Source organism: Notechis scutatus, chromosome 3 (genome assembly GCF_049901735.1).
Source record: "Notechis scutatus isolate UNSWTSFEM ecotype Mainland chromosome 3, rNotScu1.2, whole genome shotgun sequence".
NCBI classification, from domain to species: Eukaryota; Metazoa; Chordata; class Lepidosauria; order Squamata; family Elapidae; genus Notechis; species Notechis scutatus.
The window spans coordinates 196,340,364-196,364,780 of NC_142011.1; the positions used below are offsets into that span (position 1 = coordinate 196,340,364).

General features: G+C 39.3%; 1 protein-coding gene across 3 annotated transcripts in view; it reads left to right on the plus strand.

Moving 5' to 3' along the window:
* The window catches only part of NSMCE2 (NSE2 SUMO ligase component of SMC5/6 complex), a 250,083-nt gene that overhangs the window by 12,655 nt on the left and 213,011 nt on the right, over positions 1-24,417 (plus strand). For 2 of the 3 annotated variants that reach the window (XM_026679135.2, XM_087962183.1), the window contains one exon: positions 21,313-21,419. In XM_026679135.2, the coding sequence (XP_026534920.2) occupies positions 21,313-21,419 (107 nt within the window). Of the gene's footprint in view, positions 1-17,611; positions 17,755-21,312; positions 21,420-24,417 lie in introns of those variants that run through there. The other variant, XM_087962182.1, reaches the window with a different exon arrangement.

Sequence of the window (24,417 nt, forward strand, 5' to 3'; positions counted from 1 at the left end):
CCCACTATATCCAAGGGGACATATTAACAAATAAGATTGAAGTTATACATTATCTTAATTTGTAATATGATTTGCTTGGTTTGGCATAATATAATACATGGCTTCTTAAACAAAGCATGATTGAGCATAATGCATGAATCCTGCCACTGGCTCGGTCCATTCATCAAATTAAGGCATATGATGGTAGAATGATAGCCTGTTGAACAACTATTGGCTAAGCATAATGTATGAACTTGACACTAGTTGGGTTGATATATCATATGAAGCCTTACTATTGCTTGTTTAAGTTTGCCTTAGTGTGGTATCTGTATCTGATAAATGGACTATGTAAACAATACAGTATAGACTGCTGTATGTAAATTAAGTTAATTTTTCATATTCAGTCAACCATGGCTAGAGCAAATTTGGTAGTATGATAGTTGAACATAACCAATGGTTCGATCCATGTATCATGTTAATGAGTAACATTGTTTAGAAGCTCAGCCACTATAGATTATTAAATATGGTTATTGCTAGGCCATATATGATATGCCATTGTTGAGGTAATTCCCCGTTAGGAGAATGAGCGCATACAGGGAGATGTAGTGAGAGTAGTTAAGAATAACACACACACAGCACACAGATACACTGTACAGTAAATGTAGGTTTTTACTTCCAATAAACGTTTAAGCAAAGTCCAAAACAAGCATTCCAAGTCATTCACAGGTAAAGCAGTCAGTGTTCAGTCCAGGGATAATCCAAATATTTGTTCTGTTTTTTGTCAAAAACAGTTCAGTAACAGACTTATATCAACGATCAGTAACAGTCATTAGGAGGAACGGCAACTCTCTCCAACAGAAGGAACAGATACTTACACACTCACTGAGATAACCCAGGTTTCTGGCTCCATCTTATGGCCGTTTGAGAAACCACATCCAATTACAGTTTTAGCATTCTCTTAAAGACATAGTATTAAAATGTCTATCCTAGTTTATATATTTTCAACCCAAATAACTGTTAGGTGACTTAAATTCCTAACAGCCATACACTAAATAAATTTGGTTAATGACTTACTGAATGATGCAAGCCAAGCCAGTTCTAGCTTATTTAACAAACTATGGCATAGTTTGTATAATTTTAAGTGTACTGTGCACTCAGGTACTATAGTGTGTTAAGGGTCATAGTATCATACATACAGTACATACATACATATATACATATACATATACACACACACACATACTGTACATACAAAATGGAGAATCATAGTAAGATAGAAATGTCAAATCAGAACTTGGAAGTGACTATTCAGGCCATCAGATTCAGGGCAAAAGTCCAAATTAAAGCATTTCTAACTGTTTTAATTGTCTAACTTGAATCCAGAAAGCTGCCATTCTATGTTATGCATTTTGGAATGGTGGAGAAAGGGTCTGTTTTAGGGTTCCTCTCGAGATTCTCCTCTTCTGAAAGCTAAATATGGCCATTTTCTTTGGTCTTCCTTGTAAGGCTTAGTTTCTTGTCTTCTGAGCATCCTTGTCTTCTGTGACCCCATTGCAATTCCTCAGAATTCTTCTTAAAGTGTGATAATTGTAGAATTGGACATAGTGCTTGAAATGAGTTATGAAAACCCTGCTTGTTCTTCAATTCCAGTTGGACAATTTATAGTTTAGACTGTAGAAAGGTTGATTTAGTCTGTTTTGACAGGGAACTGGCAGCTGCTGTTAATTCCGACAACAATTGTGTTGAGATCATAACTAGGAATTGAGGAGAGCCATAGCAATCAATGCTTACTTATTCACAGCGTAAATACAATGGGTAACCTTTTCTCCCTGGTTAATAAGCATATCCTTTGATTTGTCAAAGCCTGCAACTGTTTATGATTTTCCTTTATTTGCATCATCACACTCTTTTGAACTTGGAAGAACCGGAACGGTTTACGTCCATAGAAAGCATAACCAAATAGTTATTACAATAGAAGTGCCAGTGTCACGTTAAAGGGATGTTGCTAGAAGCTGCGGTCATTAAGAAATAAGTTATATACAAAATAACTCCAGGATGATACAGTAAAACAATGTTTAAAAAAAAATCTGAGAAAAAAACAATAGTTATACAACAGATAAAATCTTAACAGGTGATTTCTGGTTTAGGGTAGTTTGTAGATTATCTTGGCTGGTCTCATAATATTAACAGGGTCAGACCTGATTAGCACCTTACGATGGAAAAACCATTGATGAATACCACAGCCATAAACTATGAAGATACATCACAGAAGAATGCAATGGGACACTAATGGCTTACTGTGACCTATGAAGTCAACAGAATCGAATTCAGCTCAGAGGAACTTCCATAAATGCAATTTGCTGATGTGACATTCTGCAATGTTTCATTTTAAATTCCTTGCAAGATCTTTTCCTGCAGAAAAAAGGTTGTAGGTTCAAAATTGGGCTTCTTTTTAAAACAAACAAGGAACCTTTAAATATAGAACATCAGTGGGATTTTACAGGGATAGTTTGATAGAGATAGTAGCCCACAAGCATTCTTCTCATTTTGGTACCTAGAGACCAAGCATATTGGTTGAGCATTCTTTAGCCAAGGCTGTAGGCTGCTGGCTGATGATGAAGAGACAGCAGGCCCTGTCATACATGTGGGAGGGGGGACTTAAAATTTCCTATTTTTATGGGTTTCTGCAGGTGGTTTCCTAGCTTTAAAAAATGATGTTGCAGCTCTTTTCGAGTTTGTTGTACTTCTGTATTCCAGTATGGTTTAAGGACTCAAAATGGTAGCTACTGTAAAGCTGATTTGGGCCGTAGGGGAAAAAATGAATGAGGAATGAAGGAAGGGGGCACTTACTGTAATGATTATACAGTCCTGTGAAAGGAAGAAGCACTTCTGTGATTTTGTTTGGTATAAGGTGAGACAAAGGAACACTTGGAGAGACTTCCAAGGTTCTATTATTTTCCCTTTTTGCAAGTTGTCAGCCCTACAAGATAGATGAGATTGGGAAACCAACACTTTAGGAAGCCTCTATCTCTATTTACTGAGATAGGCTAATAATAATATTAGAATCTTGCAAGCCTGATTCTGTTTTACCTCCCCTTCTTATTATACCCCAGTGAATCAGGGTGGTGTTTGCTTGAGCTTTTTGTGAGCTAAGGAAGTTATTGACTTACGACTTGTCACTTAGCAACTGTTCAAAGTTACAACAGACCTCTCAAAAGGTACCTTTGATCTGGATTTGAAGGCCACTCCCTTGTCTGTGGTCACATGGTCCCATTTCAGACACTTGGCAATCTTATCAATAGCATCAGTGTTGGATCTCTTTCCATAATCCTCAAAGGGCAGGGGATTGAAGGAATTGAGGTACAGCACATCTGGAGAGCATCTACATAGGAAAGACTGATAGAACTTTGTGGGAATAAATTTTCTCACACCTCTGTTTCTTCGGATTTATTGTGTTTGGCAGTTGATGGAAGAGAGCAGGCTGCGTTATAAGACCCTTAAGTATTATCTTTATACCAACACAGCCTGGCTTCAGTCAGCTTCATGAAATCAATACAGGATGACTCCTGATTTTTCTCGCCTCTGCCTTTTTGCTACTGGATGGCACAGTTTCTGTCTTCCTGGATCCAAAACAAGGCATGCCTACTTACTTGTAGCTGGCCTCAGTGGGGACTTACTATTCCTTACTATTGGGTTGTTTCTATTTGTACTAACAGAGAACCAATAGGTGAATTAAATTTGATGCTCAGTGCAGGCTCAAATTCCAGAATGCAATGTTAGATAGACAGAATCATAGAAGTACAATGTTCAAAAGGCTTCAGAGGTCACCAATCCATTTGGGGATAGGGATGTATATCAAAGAAGGCTTATAACTTAGTGCTAGAACAAACAGTTTATCTGCAGAATGTTGTAAGTTCACACTGTGGCATCTCTATATTTAAATAACATCTCCTTCATATCAGATTTGACTCTTGGTAACCTAATAGGGACACTCATTCTTGGTACCAATATAGAAATGCTTTATCATTGCAACTTTTGGGATGGTTTTTCAACACGTCGGTTTACCTTTCAGCTTTTCCTAGTGGTTCTCATCCAAGAACTGATCAAGCCTGACCCCTTTAAAGTTTTTCAGCTCAACCAAGGTCAGTTAAATTTACCACATTGCTTTTCCAAGCAAGTGTCTCCAGAGCAATTCAGCAGATGTTTTGAAGATTGCTTTAGCAGTTCCAACCAAGAAAAAGAAATAATAAATAAATAAATAAATAAGAATTAAATAAAGAAGTAATAAACCAACATAAGGCACATCCTAAGAACTCCTGAAACAGTAGATCTTGTAATGAACTAAAAGGCTCTCTTGCATGATGATTCACAAAAGTGCTTTTTTCAAAAGGCCTCTGGGCTTGGTTTTTCTTTGAGAATGTTTCCTTGAGCACTTTTGGGACAGCCATGACCTGGATGACTGAGAATCTCCATAGACATTCACATTAATAGGTTTACCACTGGTTCTGTCTCCTTGCTAGGCCCGAATTCCTGGAGTGATTCTTTGTGGCCATCTTGAGCTATAAGAGAAAGTCAAAATGGCTGGCTGAGGTTGTATTTATGCAGGTTTTAGCTGACGTTATCTCCTTTTCTAGTGAAGATGATGGATACATTTCTCTGAATACATTTGAATCTGAGGATTCTGTTTTCAATGATCATCTTTTATTGATTCATGGTTGCAAGATGCTCTAAACAATTGCAGCTCTGGTCAGCAAACAACACAATGGAATGATACAATAATTCTAAGAATAGTCACAACAATATGATATTTATGGAAAAGGACTGCTCGTAATCAGTCAATCTGAGCCAGAGGCACACTGGAATAATATGGTGTAACTGCATCGTGTACTGCATTGAGGAAAGGAGCCAAACATACACCTGGAACAGACCTGGGCATTTTATATCTTAGGACCACATTTGGTCCACAGGCTGGCTGTCTGGCCTGTGACAGTGGTGGTGGGGTGGCATTGGCAGCAATTCTCAGACATCGTCAGAGACAGAGTATCGTCAGAGGTGGCGCATTGACAGTGGGGTGCTGTATATCAGCAGCCCTCCGCAACAGTCCCAATTTCTTATGTGGCTCAGTGGCTTAATGATGCTGGAGATAATCTTTACTCCAGCAGTTTGAGCCCTAGCACTGCATGATGGGGTGAGCTCCCGTCACTTGCCTCAGCTTCTGTCCATTTAACATTTAGTTGCAATCAAGTAGATAAATAGGTAATTACTTTGGTAGAGAAAAGAGCTGCTATTTCATGCAAGTAGTCAGGTTCCTGCTGGCTCTGAACCTTCCCAGTTGCAATGCCCGTTTACAAGACGGCTCTGGTAGAGGGAGGGGGATTTGGGTGACATTGCAGGAGGAGCCGCTCATCTTTCTGGAGCAAAGCTATCTCACTTTCCTTTGGCGCACTTTGGAAGTGCACAGCTTATACAACAGCAGAGCTTGTAAATTGGCAGCTAAACTACTACTCTGCATTAGCATTGTAATCTCTTGGCTAATGTAACAACGGCATATGCTAATAATAATGTGATTCCTTGAGAAAATTAATTGCCCACCTCTGCTCTGGAGGAAGTGTCCTCCAAAGGGGGAGCATGTTAGTGAAGGTCTGCTGTCCTAGATCCCCCATGTATTTCTTGTGGTGGGGAATTCTCAACTTGGTCTCCTTGGGTTAATGATGGTGAACATGTAGCACACATGTCAAAGGTGACATGCCATAACATTTTGGGTGACATTCTGGCATTCAGTAACAACTATTTTCAATAGCATGCCCTGTTTTTGTGGTATTTTCAAAGGTTATAGGAGAATGGAGTATGCCTTTGCAGTCTTTGGAACTCTGAAAATGACTTTGGGCAATTCGTTATAAAGAATTTTTGACATGCTGACCCCAAAAGGTTTGCCATCACTGACTTAGGTGGACAGCAAGGGGGTGCCCAAGGCAATTTGTGGCTCAGGGAACCGATTCCCTGGACCCACTAAGAACTGGTATCTCTCTGGACTTCTGGTTTGCCAGGCTTCGGCGGCGGCAGGGATCCGCGATTCCGCGCGGTTCCTGCTGCGCTCGCTGCCTTGGTGCCTCCGATCCAGACGGATTTGGAGGATATAGCTGCCCCGCAGAGGCAGCTGAAGATAGGGGGGATCCAGACAGGGGTTTGGGGGTGTCGCAGACCCCCTCCCCAGCCGGCTAAACCCCCTTTTCCCAAGGCGGTGGAGCGGCGGTCAGCAATGGCCGCCACAAAGAAGCCTGCAGCTGGACAAGATTGTGCAGGAGGAAGAAAGTGAAAGTTTTTCTTTGGCTGAACCGGGACAACGAGGAACCTTCAAAAACCTGGAAATTTGATTTTTTGACTGCTACATTGTTTCCCAGAAAGATTGCAAGCGGCGGAAGAAAGTTTTGAAAGGGAAAGTTATTTTTTCTCACTCTCCTTCCCTACGGAAATAGCTGATGGAAATCTGAAAACCTGCTTGGGCATAGAAGGTAAATAAACCTAAAAATTAAAGCCAAGGGGATAAAAGATTTTGGAACATTGGAATTTAAAATTAAATTTTATTGCTATAAGTGGGAAGGAAGAGGTAAAAAACTTATTCTAAGATTTCATTGAAGAAGACTGCTTGGAGTTTATAAGACTCAGAAATAAGTGTCAATAAGGCTTCCAAAAAATCATTTTGAAATTGTAACTGAACTTTACCCCAGGAAGAGAAATTAAACAAAAAAGAAGAAGAAGAAAGTGTTAATGAAACAGTTTGTTCTGATTTGGACTGCTTCGTGACTTTGTGACTTTGGGATCTTTGGGCAACTATTTTTTGAAAGACTAAAAACATTTGGGTTGTTTTAAAATAAAAAATAATAGAAAATGGCACTATCTGTGGAAGAACTACAAATGGAATATCAAAAATTACAAGAAGAGGAGCAAGAAGGCAAGGGCTCTTCTGGATATATTTTTCACTGTTTGGAAATGGCGATTTTTACTTACCAAGAAATACAACAACAAAAGGACTGGGATGAAGAAGAAGAAGCCATCTTTAATGGACAAAAAATCATAGTTGAGGAAAAGGAAAAGGGGGGAGTGAAAATGGAGAATTCAAAACTTAAAAAAGTAACCAAGAAAGGGAAAAATAAGATGAAAAATGAAAAAGATGAAAAATCGATACAATGTCACAAAGCAACAGAAAAGAGAAACACAACAGAGAGAGAAGATTAAGAGAGTGGAATTTGAGAGATGGGGGCAAAAAGATTAGAATTGATAAGAAAGGAAGGGGAAAAGGAAAGAGAAGTCATAAAGGTTTAAAACAAGATGCTAAAAAACAGATTTTTTCAGAGATAAAGGTTAAAAGTTATATATATATATATATATATATATATATATATATATATATATATATATATATATATATATATATATATATATATATATATTGATTTTGCAAAAGAAAACAAATATATATATATATATATATATATATATATATATATATATATATATAATATATATATATATATATATACATAAGATTGTATTGTAGATATTAGTATTTGAAATAGAGTTAGAAAATTGAACTATTATATGAGTTAATAATGCATTAAAGGGAATGTATAAAATGTTTAAGAGTTAATAATAGAGTTTAATATTTTATGCAATATTGTTTTTATTATATTATAAACTCAATTCCTTTTCTATTTTTATCTTATTATTCTAAAATGTAGCACTTAGAATGTACTAAGCAAAATCAGTGTGGAAAGTATGTATGATTCCAAGTGTTAAATTTAGGGGAACGATAGAAAGTTGTCATGCTTCAACCAGTGATTAGAGGAGAAATATTGTATTAGAAAGAAAAGATAAATAGATGATTGAAAGAGAACGGACAAAGGATACAAGTATAATCATTTAAATTGAGACGAAATAAATATAAATAGAATTAAGAGAGTGAATAGAGGAGAGAAAATATATAGAAAATACAGAATGTCAAATAAGATATGAAATAATATATTAAGTGAGCATGAATTTGATTTATGTCTGTACAAAAAGAGGTAACCTGGGGTAAGCCGCTTTCCAAAAAGAAGTTTTATGTATTTATGTTTTGTGTTTTGTTTGTCTATGTCTGAATTAATTAAATTTTAGAAGAATGTAAGAAGAACATTGGAAGAGAATAATGAAATTGTAAATAAGACAGATGGATATAAAGAATATATATAATCTAAGGCAAAAGAAATTTAATTGAATAGTAGAAGGAAAGGGAGAAATAAAGAGAAGTTGGGATAAGATATGAAGTTGAATAGATAAGATAAATAGATATATTAAATTGTGTTTGTATGGAAATGTGATAATTTGGAATTATTCTGTCTTTAAATAAGATGTTTTATTGGTTTTTTCAGAAAAGATGCCTTATGTTATTACATTCTACGTTTAGTTTGTTTATGTATTGTTTCTTAAAAATTAATAAAATTTGTTTTAAAAAAAAAAGAACTGGTATCTCTCTGCAATGGCAAGGTTTCTTTACTTATCAAATGTATGTAGCTGGCCATCTCAGAAGTGATTCTTGGTTGTTCTGCTTGCACTCTGGCTGCTGTGTTGTGGCCCGGCTGCAACTTTTGCACCGTCTCTAAAGTAACCCATGTTGAGTCTGCTGGAGTAGTTCCACCTGAGTGGCGACTGAGTCCCAAGAGGTTAGTTTATGCAGCTTGAAAGGAATGAAAGAATGAAGCTGATGAAGTCAGCGGAGTGCCCAGGCACTTAGTCCTAACCTCGTGGTAAAAGTGCCCTTCTTTTTCAACTCTGAATGCTCTGCTTCCTCCAATAATGCGGGGTGTGTGGAGTGGAATAATAAAGGACCGACTTCACTTACTCCCATTAGTTCCGCGGCTTCTCACGGGTGCAAATTTGACCTTGTTAATTCAGAAACTGTTTGTCTGTGACAGCCGGTGGGAGTTGAGTAATGTATTAAAACTTTATCTAGTCTCATTAGATTCAAAGCACCTTGGGAAACTTTAGTGAAGGAGAAGAGAAGAAGCTTTGGAACTACCTTGGTCTAGAGCAGGGGTGTCAAACTTGATTTCACTGAGGGCCACATCAGGGTTGGGTTTGATCTCGGGGCGGGGGTGTATGTGGCCAGGGTGGGCATGGCCAGCATGACATCACTTGTGTTGGGTGTGTCTGTGGAGCTCTCTGCAGCAAAAACTGGCTCCCGGGCTTTGTTTTCGGCTTCAACCGTCTGCTGCAACCCTCTGCCAGCGAACACGGAGCTCAGAGGGGCCACGTGTAGCCCTCACGAGCTCTGTTTTTGGCTGGGAGGGCCTCCTGCAACCCTCTGCCAGCTAAAATGGGGCTCAGGGAAGCCAGTGTGGCCCTCACAAGCTCCATTTTCTCTAGCAGAGGCACCATGGGCCGGTCCTTTGCTACTTCCAGGGTGGCCTGCAGCCCAGAACTAAACACCACATGGGCAGAATCCGGCCCCCGGGCCTTGAGTGAAGTCCACACATTTTAATGTTGCCAAGTTTGAAAAAACACTGTTCTAGAGCAGGAGTGTCAAACTCAAGGCCTGTAGGCCGGATCCGGCCCATGGGGTGCTTAGACCTGGTCCACAAGGCCACCCTCCAAACAGCGAGGGACGGGCCTGCAGTGCCTGTGCCAGAAAAAATGGGCTCCCGAGCTCTATTTTCAGCTGCGACGGCCTCCTGCAACCCTCTGCATGCAGCCCTCCTGAATTGTTTTCGCTGGCAGAGGGTTGCAGGAGGCTGTCACGGCTGAAAATGGAGTTCGGGAACCCAGTTTCATTGGCAGAGCACTTGGGTTGTCACAGGTGCCCCTGACACGAATGATGTCGAGCTGGCTATGCCTACCCTGGCCACACAAATACCACCCCCAAGGTCAAACACAACCCTAATGCGGCCCTCAATGAAATCGAGTTTGACACCTCTGTTCTGGGGGATGCAGAAAGAAAGGTTCCTTTTTGCTTTTACTCTGCATTCATTTCGGGCACAGGCTGAACTCCCACTTTGCCCTTAGCTGTACAGGTAATCCTTGACATGTGACCGTTCATTTAACAATGACTCAAAGTTTAGGACAGTCTTGGAAAAAGTGATCTTGGACCTGTCCTCGAAGTTGCACTATCTCCACAGTCACATGATCTCAAGTTGGGTGCTTGGCAACTGGCTCACATTTATGACAGTTGCAGTGTCTTGCAGTCATGTGATTGCAATTTGCGACCTTCCCAGCTGGCTTCCAACAAGCAAAGTCAAATGGGGAAGTCAGATTTGCTTAATGATTGTGTGATTTGTTTAATAGTGGTAAACAAATTGGGTCCGATTATATGGTGTCTCACTTAAGGACCACATCACTTAGCAAACAAAATTCTACTTCCTACTTGTGGTTGTAAGTTGAGGACTTTCTATCCTTCCTTCCTTGATTTTGATACCTGTTTGTACCATTAATTTATCAGCATGAACAATCATCTTCCACTATGGGAATTGGCAGGGCTGTTTATGGGACTGTTAATTCTCAGATGGAAGCAGCACAAAATGTCTAGTGTTCAGAAATACCTTTGAATATGACTAGCTCCTCAATTAACCTCTCTGCATTACTTCATGTTGGTCCCAGAGGTTTTTCATATTATACCACGTTGAGGATAAACAAACAAGTGGTTCAGAAAGAACTTAAGGAACAGATAAGTTATGTTTAATTGAGGAAGGGTGAAAAAAAAATGAGAAAATGACCCAGATAGCATCAGAGTATGAGAGGAACAAGAAGGGTCATAGCTGAATGTGTTGTGTATGGTGCATTAACACTGATGATAGAAGTTCACATTTTGAAGCTTTATGCTAGAGTGGGTTATATTTATAAGTAACAATGAATAGCTTGTTGGATTTATAGCAGAATGGAAAAGGTAAGAAAGTTGAGAAGAACACATTGCCAAGGCAGGAAAATAGAAATGTTTATGTCCTTCAGATGCTTAATTATAAAGTATTCTGTGAAATTAAAACATTAAAAGAACGAGGAAGGTATTGTAACAAGGTAGATCACGTCAACGTTATGGGGTAAAAGAAAAAGAAAAGAAAAATGTAACCAATGCTCAATACCTGCTGCAAAATGTATATATGCATATATATATTTGTTTATATGTTTGTTTGTTTCTTTTTAAATGTTTTAAATGTAAATAAACTTTATTTAATTAAAAAAAAAAGAAATGTTTATGTCCTTATTTAAAGGTCTAGTTAATTCTGGGAATTGCAGTTTACACATCTTCAAGTTGCCCAGAATGAGAAGCACGTTTAACTTAAGGTCTTGTAGATAAAGGGACAAAGAAGAGGGGGGTCAACCTATTCTCCAAAGCATCTGAAGGCAAGAAAAGAAGCAATAGATGGAAACTAATCAAGGAGAGAATCAACCTAGAATTAATAAAGAAGGAGAAATTTTCTGACAGTGAAAACAATCACTGGAAAAGCTTGTCTTCAGAAGGTGTTAGGGCTCCATCACTGGAGGCTTTTTAAGAAGAGACTGGACAACCACTTGTCTGAAACAATAAAGACTCTCCTGCTCGAGCAGGGGGTTGGGACTGGAAGACCTCCCAAGCAGTGGTGGTATTCTACCAGTTCGGCCCGGTTCTGGTATACCGGTAGCCAGGGGTGGGATGCTACCGGTTCTACCCAGCTCTATAGAACCAGTAGCTCTGAACAGCAGCAGACACAGAACTGGTTCTGTGTCTACTGCTATTTGGCCCACCCGCCCCGCCTGCCTGCCCGGGCTCTTACCTGTCCTTTATTTCCTTTATTTACTGAAAAAGTAGTGAAAAGGGTTTTTTCCAGGGGTGGGTTTCTACCGGTTCTGTGCACCTCTGTAGAATCGGTAACTCTGAAGAGCAGCAGACATAGAACTAATTCTATGTCTGCTGATGTTTTTGCCCACCCACCCACCTGAGCTCTTACCTGATCTTTATTTCCTGATTTTTCAACTTCAGCTGCTGAACGAGGCACAGCAGCAGATAGAAAAGCAAGAAAAGAGGGCTGTTTCAAAGGCTGCTTCTCTGCAGGCAGCTGCTGATGACGATTTACAGGCGCGTGGCTTGCAGCCTGCAGGGAAGCTCATAAATCCCAAACCGGTAGTTAACCCTGTAGTATCCCACCCCTGGGTTTTTCAAACGCTGCGCACCCGTATGCAGCGCTTATCAGCTGTCCAGGTGGCACAGCTTTAGATGTACTACACACAAAGCATAATCACTGAACCAATAGTAACACCGGTTGAAGCCCACTCCTGCCGGTAGCGCCGAAGATCAGCTGGCAGAGAACTGGGTCACTCCGAGCCTCTCCGACACTCTGCAGTTGGGCCCACCCACCTGCCCCTGCTCCTAGGTCCTTTTTAACCTCTCAGCTGTTTGATGTGGCAAAGCGGATTGCTGTGCTAAACAGCTAAGAGGCGCAGTAGCTGAGCTTTTACTGTTTTAACGCGTGCACAAAGTGTGCGTTTTGGCGATGCGTGTGAGTCGTGTGAGTCGCTTGACCCCCCCGCAGCCATGCCCACAGAACCGGTGGTGGGAACTTTTGAATCCCACCATTGCTCCCAAGGTCTTTCCAACTCTATTATTTTGTGATCAGTTGGGTTAACTGAATCTCCTTCAACATGTTGGTTTTGCTGTTCCTGTTCACTATGTCTCAGCAGGTGGCAGCACCTAACTGACTTTGGCTACTCTTGAAAAAACCCGAGCAGGGTTGGTCTTGATTTGTAATTTCTGGCTTGATTAGTAGAAGACTGGCTAGGAAATCTTAGAGATGTAGCTAAATCAGGTAATGGGGGAAAAATAGGCAAAAGGAAGAAAGAATTGAGCTTGAATAAAGGGAAACTTTCCTTTGATATCACCAGGCAGCTTTTATTTACTTATTTTCCAAATTTCCTTTGTCCCCCTAGTTTGTAAATCAACTTGATTACAGCTTTCTCCAGTTTGCTGTATTTGGAATATTAACTTCTACTTCTGATAGACTAAATTGTAGACACAATTTTTCTGATTAATTTACTGAAACTTCTGAACTTCCCACTTTAAATGAATTTTCTGGACTGGAGACGGAGGTAAGCAGTAAGATGAAAAACCCAGCAAGAAATATAAATGTTGTCATGAATCAGTTGCTAAAAGACACCAGTAATCCATTTGTTCAGAAGGTGTAGCGGGCAGAACGTGCAAAAATTCAAATTTTAGGTTGCTGATTATACTTTAAAAGCCCTTGGAAATGAAAAGGCCTTTTCATCTTAAGGCAAAGAAAGATGTAAGGAAACCGGGTTGCACTTCTCCAGGACCACATGCTTGGCACGTTTTGCTAAACTCACACATTATCTGAGGACTTGAGAAGTTAATGTTATAATTGGGGAAGCAGCATTCTTTTCAGATGGAAGAGGTTTAAGGGAAGAGATTTCTAGGCTAGGAGTTGAGCTTTGTAACAGGTTGCACCTGTGGACAATTTGTGACACAAACAGTCAAATAGGTCACAGGGTGGAAACTGAGTGATGGGTTGGTCAGTTGTCAAGTATGCTATAAGGTAGGCAAGATGGTTGATACATGATCTGTTGAGGTAATTCCCCATTAGGAGAATGAGCGCATACAGGGAGACGTATTTGAGAGTAGTGTTTGAATAATACACGTACAGAACACAGATACACTGTACAGTAAATGTAGGTTTTTACTTCCAGAAAGGTTTAAGCAAAGTTCAGAATATGCAGTCCAAAGTCATTCACAGGTAAATCAGTCAGTTTTTCAATCCAGGGATAATCCAAATATCAAAGTCCAGTGTCAAAAAACAGTTCAGTAACAGACTTACATTAAATCCAGAAATATCAATTAGGAAAAATGGAGGAATGGCAATACTTTCCAACAGAAGGAAACAGAGATACACTATCTTCTGAGACACAGACTAAGACAAACCAGGTTTCTGGCTCCATCTTATGGCCGTTTGAGAAACCACACCTAATTACAGTTTTGCATTTTCTTAAAGATACAGTTTTAAAATGTTTATCCTGGTTTATATATTTCTAACCCAAATAGCTGTTAGGTGACTCATATTCCTAACATGATCAAAGGCCAGATTGGGCAGAGAAGCTGAGGCCAGGAGATATGTTCAGATCTGATATGTCTTCATTGGTTGGTGAAGTTCACTGATTTATATAGCTACTAATCTCACAAACAAGTGACTTTGGGCGGCAAACTGATGGTCTTCAAGACTATCTAGACCAGTTAATGGAGCTTTGAGCAGCAGTGAGGAATCTCTGGCTTTCAGGGATTTGGTCAAATCTCATATGCCTCCATTAGTTGGTGAAGTTCACCGATGGCCCTCCAGACAGCCTAGCCCTATCAGTAGAGCCTTGAGCAGGGGTAAGGAATCTCTGGCCTCTTCTAGTAGTTGATAAACCATAACTTTCAACATTTTTCAGTATTGGTTGTGTTGTTTGGGAAAAGTGCGAGATGTGATTCAACTCATCCAGAAAGCTACAAGTGTCTTTGCATAGGCCTAGCAGATACTCTACTTATTCTGCCTACATAAGGAGAATGGATGGTTTGGCTTGAATGGGAAAAATCATAGTGATAAGGTACCATATATGCTTTGCATTTTAGAAGACCCTAGTTGAACAGGGTAAGTTAAAAGATGCGCTTCATATTATAATTATAGCATTTAAGATGGCATTGAATTTTGTTGTACAAGGTACAATGACATAAAGTAAACTCACGTATATGCCGGCGTATAAGACGACCCAGCGTATAAGACGACCCCAACATTTCCACTCAAAATATAGTTTGTTATATACTGCCTCTTCCGCACGCCTTCCACTTTTGCATTTTTTTTTGAGGCACTTTTGTGCAGTGAACGATCCGTGAAGCGAAGGAGCAGCCAGCCTTCTCCCAGCTCCCAGGAACGAGGCTCGCACCGCCGGGCTCCGCTGAGGTATCCGGCTGGGGTGTCAGGAGTTGTAGCGCTGGCGCTCGCGCCAGTGCCTCGGGAAGGGAAGGCAAAAGGAAGAGCGGCGGCCTGCAATGGCAGCAGCCTGTTGCCTCAGGCGCTGCTCATATTATAATTATAGCATTTAAGATGGCATTGAATTTTGTTGTACAAGGTACAATGACATAAAGTAAACAGGGCAAAAAAGTCATCTTATACGCCGGCAAATACGGTATTATAAATGTCTAGTATAAAAAGGTCACTCCTGTTTGGGGTCTATCATCTGAGAATTAGTGAAATGTTAAAACAAATGATATGCAGAAGAGATAGCAAAGCACAAACAACTGTGTTTCTTCTTTTTCCTTGGTATATAGAACAGGATGCCCAAAACATTTATATTCTGCTTGAGCATAAAGTTCTGTCTTGCAAGCATCCAAGCTGTGATGGGTAAAGGTAATAGTTGTAATCCAAGCATATTTGGAGAGCACCAGGTTGAGAAATGATGTTGTACTACTGAAAATGGTGTGCACAAACGATACATACACATGCTAAAAAATTAGAGGCCTATTTAGTTTCTGTTAAGCATCATTAAATTAGCAACAGAGGCACTGTGGGTGGATTGTTGAGCCCGGAAGAATAAAGTGTAAGAGATAATTAGTTATCTGTCTTGTCTCAGTTGGGCTCCACCTGTTTGTTAGCTTTTAAAAAAAAATATATGTCTAAAATTCATAGCAATGAAGCCATTCTCAGCAAGTCTGATGGTTTTCAGTTATTTGTTCTCTCACTCACTTTCTCTCATGAGAATTCTATTGTTGCAATCCCTTGCGTTATCAATGTTCTGATGTACAGCTCAGTGAAGCTTAGTATTGGTTGGAAGTACGATTCATTGAGAGAGGAGGGTGACATGTGTTTGCCAAACAAACTTATGATTCATGAAATGTGATCCATGTCAGTTCTGAAGGAGAGAAGCTCATTGGCCACCTGGCTGGTGGTGTGGAATTGCTTCCCAAAGGATCATAGGAAAGTAACTGCATGAAAGGTAGGTGAGAACAGGAGGAGACAGGAGTTTGTTCTGAAGACTGATGTCTACAACTTCACTTGGGTGTCTGTGAGTGACTCTTTTTCCAAGTCTGAGAATTGGATATGCTTTGGAGAAAGAAGCTTCTAGCCTTCCACTTATTACATTCTTGTGTGCACGCATTAGGCTAATCACAGTTTGCTTCAGGCATTATGTTGCATAAGCACAGTTTCTGGGTTCGCATGCCCCATTAATCCATAAGATACAGTTTACAAACCACAAGGGCCAATTTTCTGTCATGAGCTCCAATGAACATATTGCAAAAACATTGCTCTAAAATATGCAGCCTTTGTGCCCCAAATTGACAATATCTATATAAATACAAAACAATAAAATGGACCAAGTAGGTTTGACAAAAGAAAACCTTTCACTCAACACATAATTATAGAATTTATGTTTTATACAATGTTGTCATAGCAGGTTTGCTCAAGATATTTTGATGCCTGAAGCAAAAGATAACATGTCCCTTCTCCATCTTACATACAGAAATTGACAAAGTTGATGTCTTTCACTCTACTTGTCTCAATCAAGTAAGTTTCATAATCCATTTAAGAAGAGAAAAGAGACTTAGGAATTTTCTCAGAGAGATGGTTATGCAGTTTTGAAGCGACCTTGGAGAAGTCTATCTATAGTAGTAGATGAACTTAAGGCTCAAGTGTACACTTTTTATCAACGAATGAAGGCAAATATACACATCCTCAGATAATGTTGCAGAATCCAAGGTTTTATTTTCCAAGCTTTCAGACTCGTGCTGGAGATCATCCTCAGGGAACTTGTCTCTAGTAGAGAGACCAACACACACACACTGCTAGAAAGAAGTTCCCTGAAGTTTGTCTCTAGTATGAGTCCCAAAGCTTGGAAGACAAAACCTCTGGTCCCAATGACTGACCCAGGTTGGATCCTGCAACTTTCCACTAAGTAACATGCTTAGACATCAAAACATCTTCAGTGGTTTGCCATGACTATAATTCACAAGGTATGTTTTTCTCCCATTAGTTTATCCCTTGTTTTGTCCATTAACCCATTTTCTTTTGCCCAACATGCTGAACTGTAAACCAACTGTATGGATTGAATTGCCCCCTCCTACATTAAAAAAGTGATTGGCATCTGTGGCTTAGCAGCTTGTGAGGATCTATCACTTTAAACTGATGTGCAAACAGTTGAAAAGCAATAAAAGCAGTTTGCACATGCTGAATATTTGTGCAACATTTTGCATGATTTGCATGCTTCCAAGTTTCTAAAGTTAGCCCCAGTTAGAAAGAATTGCTGCAATCCTGTTTAGTAACTGAGGCCAGCCTCGTTTAAGATAACTCACCTGAGGATTTGGCCTTCCAGGAGGAACATTAGGTGAGCAGGCAGTAAGGTAGATTGCTATATTACAGTGTTTCTCAACCTTGCTTTTGAGATGTGTGAACTTTAACTTCCAGAATGCTGGCTAGGGAATTCTGGGAGTTGAAGTCCATGCAACTGAATGTGGCCAAGAAACATTGCTATAATTAATATATGAGGCGCTGAATCTATGTTTTGCTTGGGATGCTATAGCTAGCTAAGAAAGCACTGAAGAGACCTTTAGCATCCTGGCTAGGAAATGTCTTGTTTGTGTGATGCTGTTCATGGACTCTACCGAGAAAAGGAATTGCTCAATGGGAAAGGAAGCTCACTCTGGACTTTTGGACAGTTTACATGCCTTTTCCATGAAAAACAATACCAAATTATATGTTGCAATGGAGAAGGGGTTTATTTGGAGGAGAGGTGAGAAGTCAGCTTATAAGACACGTATTTGGATTTTTAAATGATAGGTTTTCCTTTGTTGTGGAAAGATAAATCTTATGATTTGCTTCAGTTTTGTGGGCAAAGCACAGCTTCTGGTTGATGCTCTTCCAATTTGGATAACCTTTATTATTTTTGTTGAGTTAGAAAACGCTGACTCAGATTTGATTTTATAAGGGATGACATTTAAAAGAACGGGGCTAATTATAGTTTCAACCATAGTTCCTCAGGAGAGGGTATTCATATTTCTGTTAAATATTTCTGGAGCAATATGATGACTCATTAAATACAACTTCTGTACTAACTACCCTGATTGCCTAATGATTAGGTGTTGGTAACTGAAATCACACGCACTCACACCATTCTTTCTCTCTCAAAATCTTTCTTGCATAAAACCACGGAAATGTTGTTCTGAGTAATACATTAGCTGGGGTTGCCCAAGAATTGTAAAATGGCTTTTGGTTGCACAACATGTAAAAATGCAGTCTGGAAAATGTCTGTTATGCCTATGACAGAAAAGTTACTTCTGTAAATACATAGGCAAAAATAGTAAAAAGGGGACAATTTTTTTGATAGAGGTGGACAATATAGTGGGTGCTGATAATAAGTTAAAAATATTTCATAGCCAGCTGGTGGATAGCTGGTATGGTACAGTGTACACAAATATTGCCAGGCTCAAAATTAAGTTAGTTTGCTTTCCTTCAGATCATTGTGGATTTTTAACCCATACTCTCTTGTGGAGTTTAGGAAGATAAAGTGGGAATGGTTTTCAAAAATATAGATTGTTTTCTTCCAAGTAATGGCTTGGATTAGTGTAACTAACCTCTTAGGAAACAGATCTTATGATCATCCAAGCATTTCACATACCTCTACAGTTCAAATGTAAAAATGTGACTAAAAATTCATTCTTACTTGGGAGAAAAAAATAGTTCAAGTAACCAAGAAGTTTATATGCTCAATAAAAAATTGTATGCAAGTAATAGTGATATCAATTGAATGCTGTCCTACCCTTGGCTCATATTCAAATGTTGCCCCTTTAAAATTAAGAAATCTAATTTTGCAAGCAAATTGAAAAGAAAAGTCTTCTTTCCATTTCTCCCCCCCCCCCCAATCAGATCAGGAAAAATAGGAGTTCCTGTAATAGTGCTACTATCAATCTTAGTTTGAGATAAGGAAGAACTCTGAGGCTAAAACAGAATTGAGAATATATCAAACCATTATTAATGATGAGCAGATGGATAATTCAGAGTCAATCATAGCTAGGAAAATAATGATTAGCCAGCCCATCTGTCCTGCATTCTAGTAAAAAGAGGTTCAAGCAGCTCTGAGAGGTCCTATTTTAATTTATTTACTAATAATTAGCTTTAAGAGTTCTGGCTTATTCAGTTTCCAAGATTCTGTATATTAACTCCTTAGCTTCTTGACAATAAGCTGAGCTAGAGAAACTCACTGTAAATCTTTCTGGGTTGTACTTTGCTGTTAGAGATTTGATGGTTCAGAGAGAGGAAGAGAAAGATTTTAAATCTATACTCATTTGTGAATTACAGGCTCATTAACTCCTATTTCCTGGAAAGTAGGTTGAAGATAATTTCCATAGGGACACGTTTTGTCCTTCTGATTAACCAACTGAGTTGGGAGCTGTATATCTTGGTGCAGTTGGGCATTTCCCATTAGTTGGAAACACTCTGTTGTTAAGCCTTCCCCAGGCAAATCTATTGTGGTATAAGAATTTAAGAGGGGGCTATATATATGTCCCATATTTTGTACCCACAGAGAAAACCAGCTGTCTCTTAGGAAGTCTACAAGTTGGAAATTCTCATTTAGGTCCCATAAGCTACTAAAATCTAAAGACTAATAGTTACTGTTGGTTTAATCCAGGGGTCTTCAAACTTTAAGACTTGTGGATTTCAACTCCCAGAATTCCTCCTCCAGTCATATTAGTTCAGGAATTCTGGGAGTTGAAGTCCACAAGTCTTAAACTTGCCAAGTTTAAAGACCCTTGGTTTAATCCTTCATGAAGTCATCTTCTAAAGTCCTTCACAGGAGGCTCAGTTCCTGGAGATTACAAGAAAATATCCAAATTTGCAGGCAGTCCATGATTTACAACCATTTGTTCAGTAAGCTTTCGAAGTTACAGAAATTTTGGTCCCAATTGTGGTTATAAGTCAAGGATTACTTGTCCTTGGCAATAATATGAAGGTGGTGGTTGTTCCCAAGTAATCCTGGGATACACTTTCAACTTTTCAATCCAGTGCATAACTTTTCTCTGGTGGTCTCCCATCCTAGTATCAAACTAGTCTAACTCTCCTTAACTTCCAAGCCCCAACAAGACAGTTGGTGATATTTATTGGATCTTGTAGCAGTGGGTTCCACAGTAGAACTGTGCCGTCTTTAGAGAAGCACTTATGGCAGCACTTATGAGTGCTGATGTTAATGGTATGGAAAGTTGAATTGCCATCTTTACATGTACCTTGAAAAAGACAGTTGATTTCCATGAAATGTTTAACCATAGTAAGCCATGAATTGCAATTGTGATCCTGGCACAGCACGATTTTGATTTTATTTATTTATTTAGGGCTACTTACTCTACTCTTAATGCAGCAAGCCTTTACTTGATGTCTTAGAATATTTTGTAATATTTTGTATTTTGTAAACAGACATTTAATGGAAGAATTTGGTAGAGTAAGATAGGCAAATGGCTTTTGAAATAGAATATCAAAAAATGCAGGAAATCCTTGACTTACAATAGTTCATTCAATCACTGAAAAGTGACTAATGACCATTTTTCACACTTATGATGATTGCTGCATCGCCGTGGTCATGTGATTTACATTGGGGTGCTTGACAACTGATTCATATTTCTGACGGGTGCAATGTCCTGGGGACCTTTTATGACCTTCTGATAAGCAAAGTCAATGGGAAAGCCAGATTCACTTAACAACGGTGTTATTAATTTAACAACTGCAGTGATTCACTTAACAAATGTGGACAGAAAAATCATAAAATGGGGCGAAACTAAACAAATTTCTCACCTAGCAACATAAATTTTGGGTTCAGTGGTGGTCTTAAGTCAAGGACTACCTGTATTTGAAAATCATGAGGGAGAGAACATGATAATTTCCCTCAAACCATCACTGAAAGAGCCTGTTTGTGATTTCTCTGATGGTTAGATCTGACTTTTAAAAGAAGCCACTCAGTTCAGTTTTATATCAATGCAGCATTTAGGGAAATATCCCAAGGGGTAGCTGGAGTTTCTGGTTTTTCTTTGAAGACGTTTTGCTTCTCATCCAAGTAGCTGAAGCTTGAAGTTGCCTCTTGAAAAAGCACCTTTGGTACAGCCATGAGCTGGATGACTGACAATCTCCATAGACATTTAGAGCAATAGTTTTTACATATTTAAATTAAACTATGTTGCCCCTGCCTTTTTCTTGCATACATTTAGTATGTTTTTGTTCCATTTAGTTCTCTCTAACATCTTCAGATCTTAGTTATCTGAATATTTTTTTTAAAAAAAAAATTAAGTAAACTTTTATTTTGCAGATGACTTGGAAGAAATTACAACAATGAAAGAAGTGATGTTGGAATATGCTGTAATGAACAGAGAACTGAGTCATTATGTGCAAGCTGTTGAAGATACAGTAAAGCAGGTAAATGTGGCTGATCTTTAGTCCAACTTTTATAACTTTCCCATGTCATGAAAGCAAACTGGAGTTTGAAAGACTTTAATGATTAACGAATTGTATGAGATCACTTTTCTTCTCTCGACATATGACAGATAGCAAATTAGGAACTGAGTCACAGAAGCTGCTCCTGTATTCATATATACCTTTTGTGTCTTAGAACAGTGGCCAGTATCTGCCCTGCCCATGTGAGAACCATTTGTTTTCTTGTGCCCTGTTTAATTTTAAAGCTGATCTTTGGTAATGGCTAAGGAAGATGTGGGAATTCTTTTATTTTTCCTTCCCTGTAACTTGGAATAAAAGTGACCTCCCTTAGAAGTGTATCTGAAGCACTTTAAGTCAAAGGTTTTCAAAAAATTTAAAGTCACAGAACTCATTAGGTTTTTTTTTTTTTAAGAAGTCCTTGAATTTCAGATCAAGAGCTAAAGCTGTAGTGAGGGGAAATTTGCTGACTTTGAACATGGGTGGGTGGGGTTTGCTGGTCTCTCACAGACCCTCATCGGGTTCTGTAATCTTAATTATAGGGGTCAGTGGAACACAATTTGGAAAATGTGCTTTCAGTTATTCAATATGTTATATGAGATCATCATTTGTTCTGTACCAATCTCTGGATTTTTAACAAGTGACATACTTTTGCAAGCTTCTATAAAATTCTGGAACGGTTTCAAATATTTCAGTGGAATTATGAAGTATTCAAAATTGTGCAAAATAAAAGAAAAAAAATCCTTTGGGATGGGGGAAAAGAGAGGCTAAGGGAGCTATACACAGTAGCTATATATGGAAGATGAGAATTTAAAGAGAAAGAAAAAAATCTGGTAGAGTAAAGGAAAAGGTCGGTGATCGTGCTAGGAAACTTTGAGGCATACCCAATATCAACTAAAAAATACTCCTTTGGTCTTTTAGTTGCCAGCAGAAAGGGAATGGGGGAAAGCAGTGCATTCCTCAAATGCCTTAGATAATCGCCTTGGCTGCCCAAAGCTGTCTGCATGCAAGAATATTACTGGAGAGCATGAGAGCATTGATGACTCTTGGCTATGGATGTGTCCCATTGGAGAATATACATCCAGGGGGTGGGGGGAAGACCAGGGTCAAGGGGGAAATGAATGATGTATTTTAGTGTCAGCTGCACCCAGTTAACGCCGACATGGCCACTCCTAATAAATCTTTTTTTTTTTTTTTTTTACTCTGAGAGATGCGGCTAGAGACATGATTTGAGTGGGAGTGGATTTGTTGGAGCCCTGAAACCCAGCTCCATCCATTCCCAAACCAGGACAAACCAGGGACTACAACTCACAGCCAGGAACCTAAGGAAGTCTGGGAGCTGTAGCCTCAACACATTTACAGGGAACCGGACTGGGGATGTCTGAACTATTTAATGAGATGCAATTATAATATGTAGAAATGAAGGTTAGAATTAGCGGGAAGAATATTAATTCAGAGACTTTTCTGATGATTTATAGTACCAAATCACTTAGGGTTTTGGGTTTGGCCAAGAAAATTAAGTAACCAGGTGGTATTGCAAAAACTGTAGGATTGATTAAAGCCAGAGATCAGAGAGTTGGGTTGGATAGATCAGAAAGCAGTAAGAGGCATGGAGGTGGGTTTGACATGTTGAAAAAAGCTGTAGCATGAAACATGTCAAAACTGTGTCTTCAGACATGCTTCTTCAAAGCTTCACCGGCAAGCGGGATTAGTTCTTTCTTCCAGAGATTCTACATCCCTTAAATGTTTTAGAGATGAATACATGGATAAAGGAGCATATTTGTAGCTCAGGTTGTTTTCTTGCAGACTTTTCATTGCCCAACTAGGTAACATCATCAGTGAGCTGCATTGAAGGTGTTACCTAGTTTGGGTAATGAAACTTTTGCAAGAAAACAACCAAGCTCAGAGAGCACCAAGGATCCCTCATGAATAACTCGCTTAGCCTCTGCCCCATCACATTGACTTGAGAGGAAGAACGATGAAATTCTGGTTATTGATACTGTTGCCACAGATTGAGAAGGTTTGGTTGTTCTGTCAATTTTGGGTGCAAGGCTTTTGACTTACAACAGGGGTGTCAAACTTGTGATGACATGTCATCATGTGATGTATTGCAACTTCCCCCACTTTGCTAAACCCCGGGTGAGCGTGGCCAGTGTGTGATGATGCATCTGGCCCACGGCCACGAGTTTGATACCTCTGCCCTACAATGTATGGGGGGAAGCAAAGGGCAAAGGCCCCATGGGCTTGTAGAAAAGCAGCACTGGCCTTCCTGCTCTTTCATAGCTTTCAGCAAAAGCGTTGGCAGAAAATGCCCTTTCTTTCTCTCTTGTTAATAAAAATCCTAGGCAGAACACTTCAGTTTGATGTATTTTACATGGATGGTGTTACCCAGGCTGTTTTGATGAAGAGCTGACCTTGGATGACCCTGTCAGCATGATTGCTTTACAGGAATTACATTTAGTGGCATTCATTATGAGCAGCCGCAGTAGCTGTTTTTGGCAGATTGGTGGGTGTTGAGTAAGTAATCATGAGATCATTTGCTGGTTCCCAGAGCTGTGCATTTCTGTTTTTTTTTTTTCTTCTTCTTCCTTCTTCTACCTCAAATAATCCTTCACCCTTGCTATTTATAAAACAATAAAAGGGTCTGTGGAAAATGAAAGATTGGTAGCAAAACTATAGGTGCGTAGCTGAGAGAGCCAAGTTTTTGTTGACTTAAGCTGTTGTAAGAGCAAAAGGGCAGGTGAGCCACACCAACATCCTCATTTGATTGACTCAGCACTCATTGAATAAGAAACAAGCAATTGAGTTGCTGTAATATTTCTAGCAATTGGCTTTGGGAAACCCTTTGTTTCAGCAGAAATGGAAATTCCCTTCTGTGCTCCTTTTAGCTTACCTGGCAGGTAACCCACCTTCTGTTACTTCTCTTTTTTCAGTGGGCTTAGGTTATTTTTTTTATTTCTCCCACCCTTTTTCTTCCGATTGA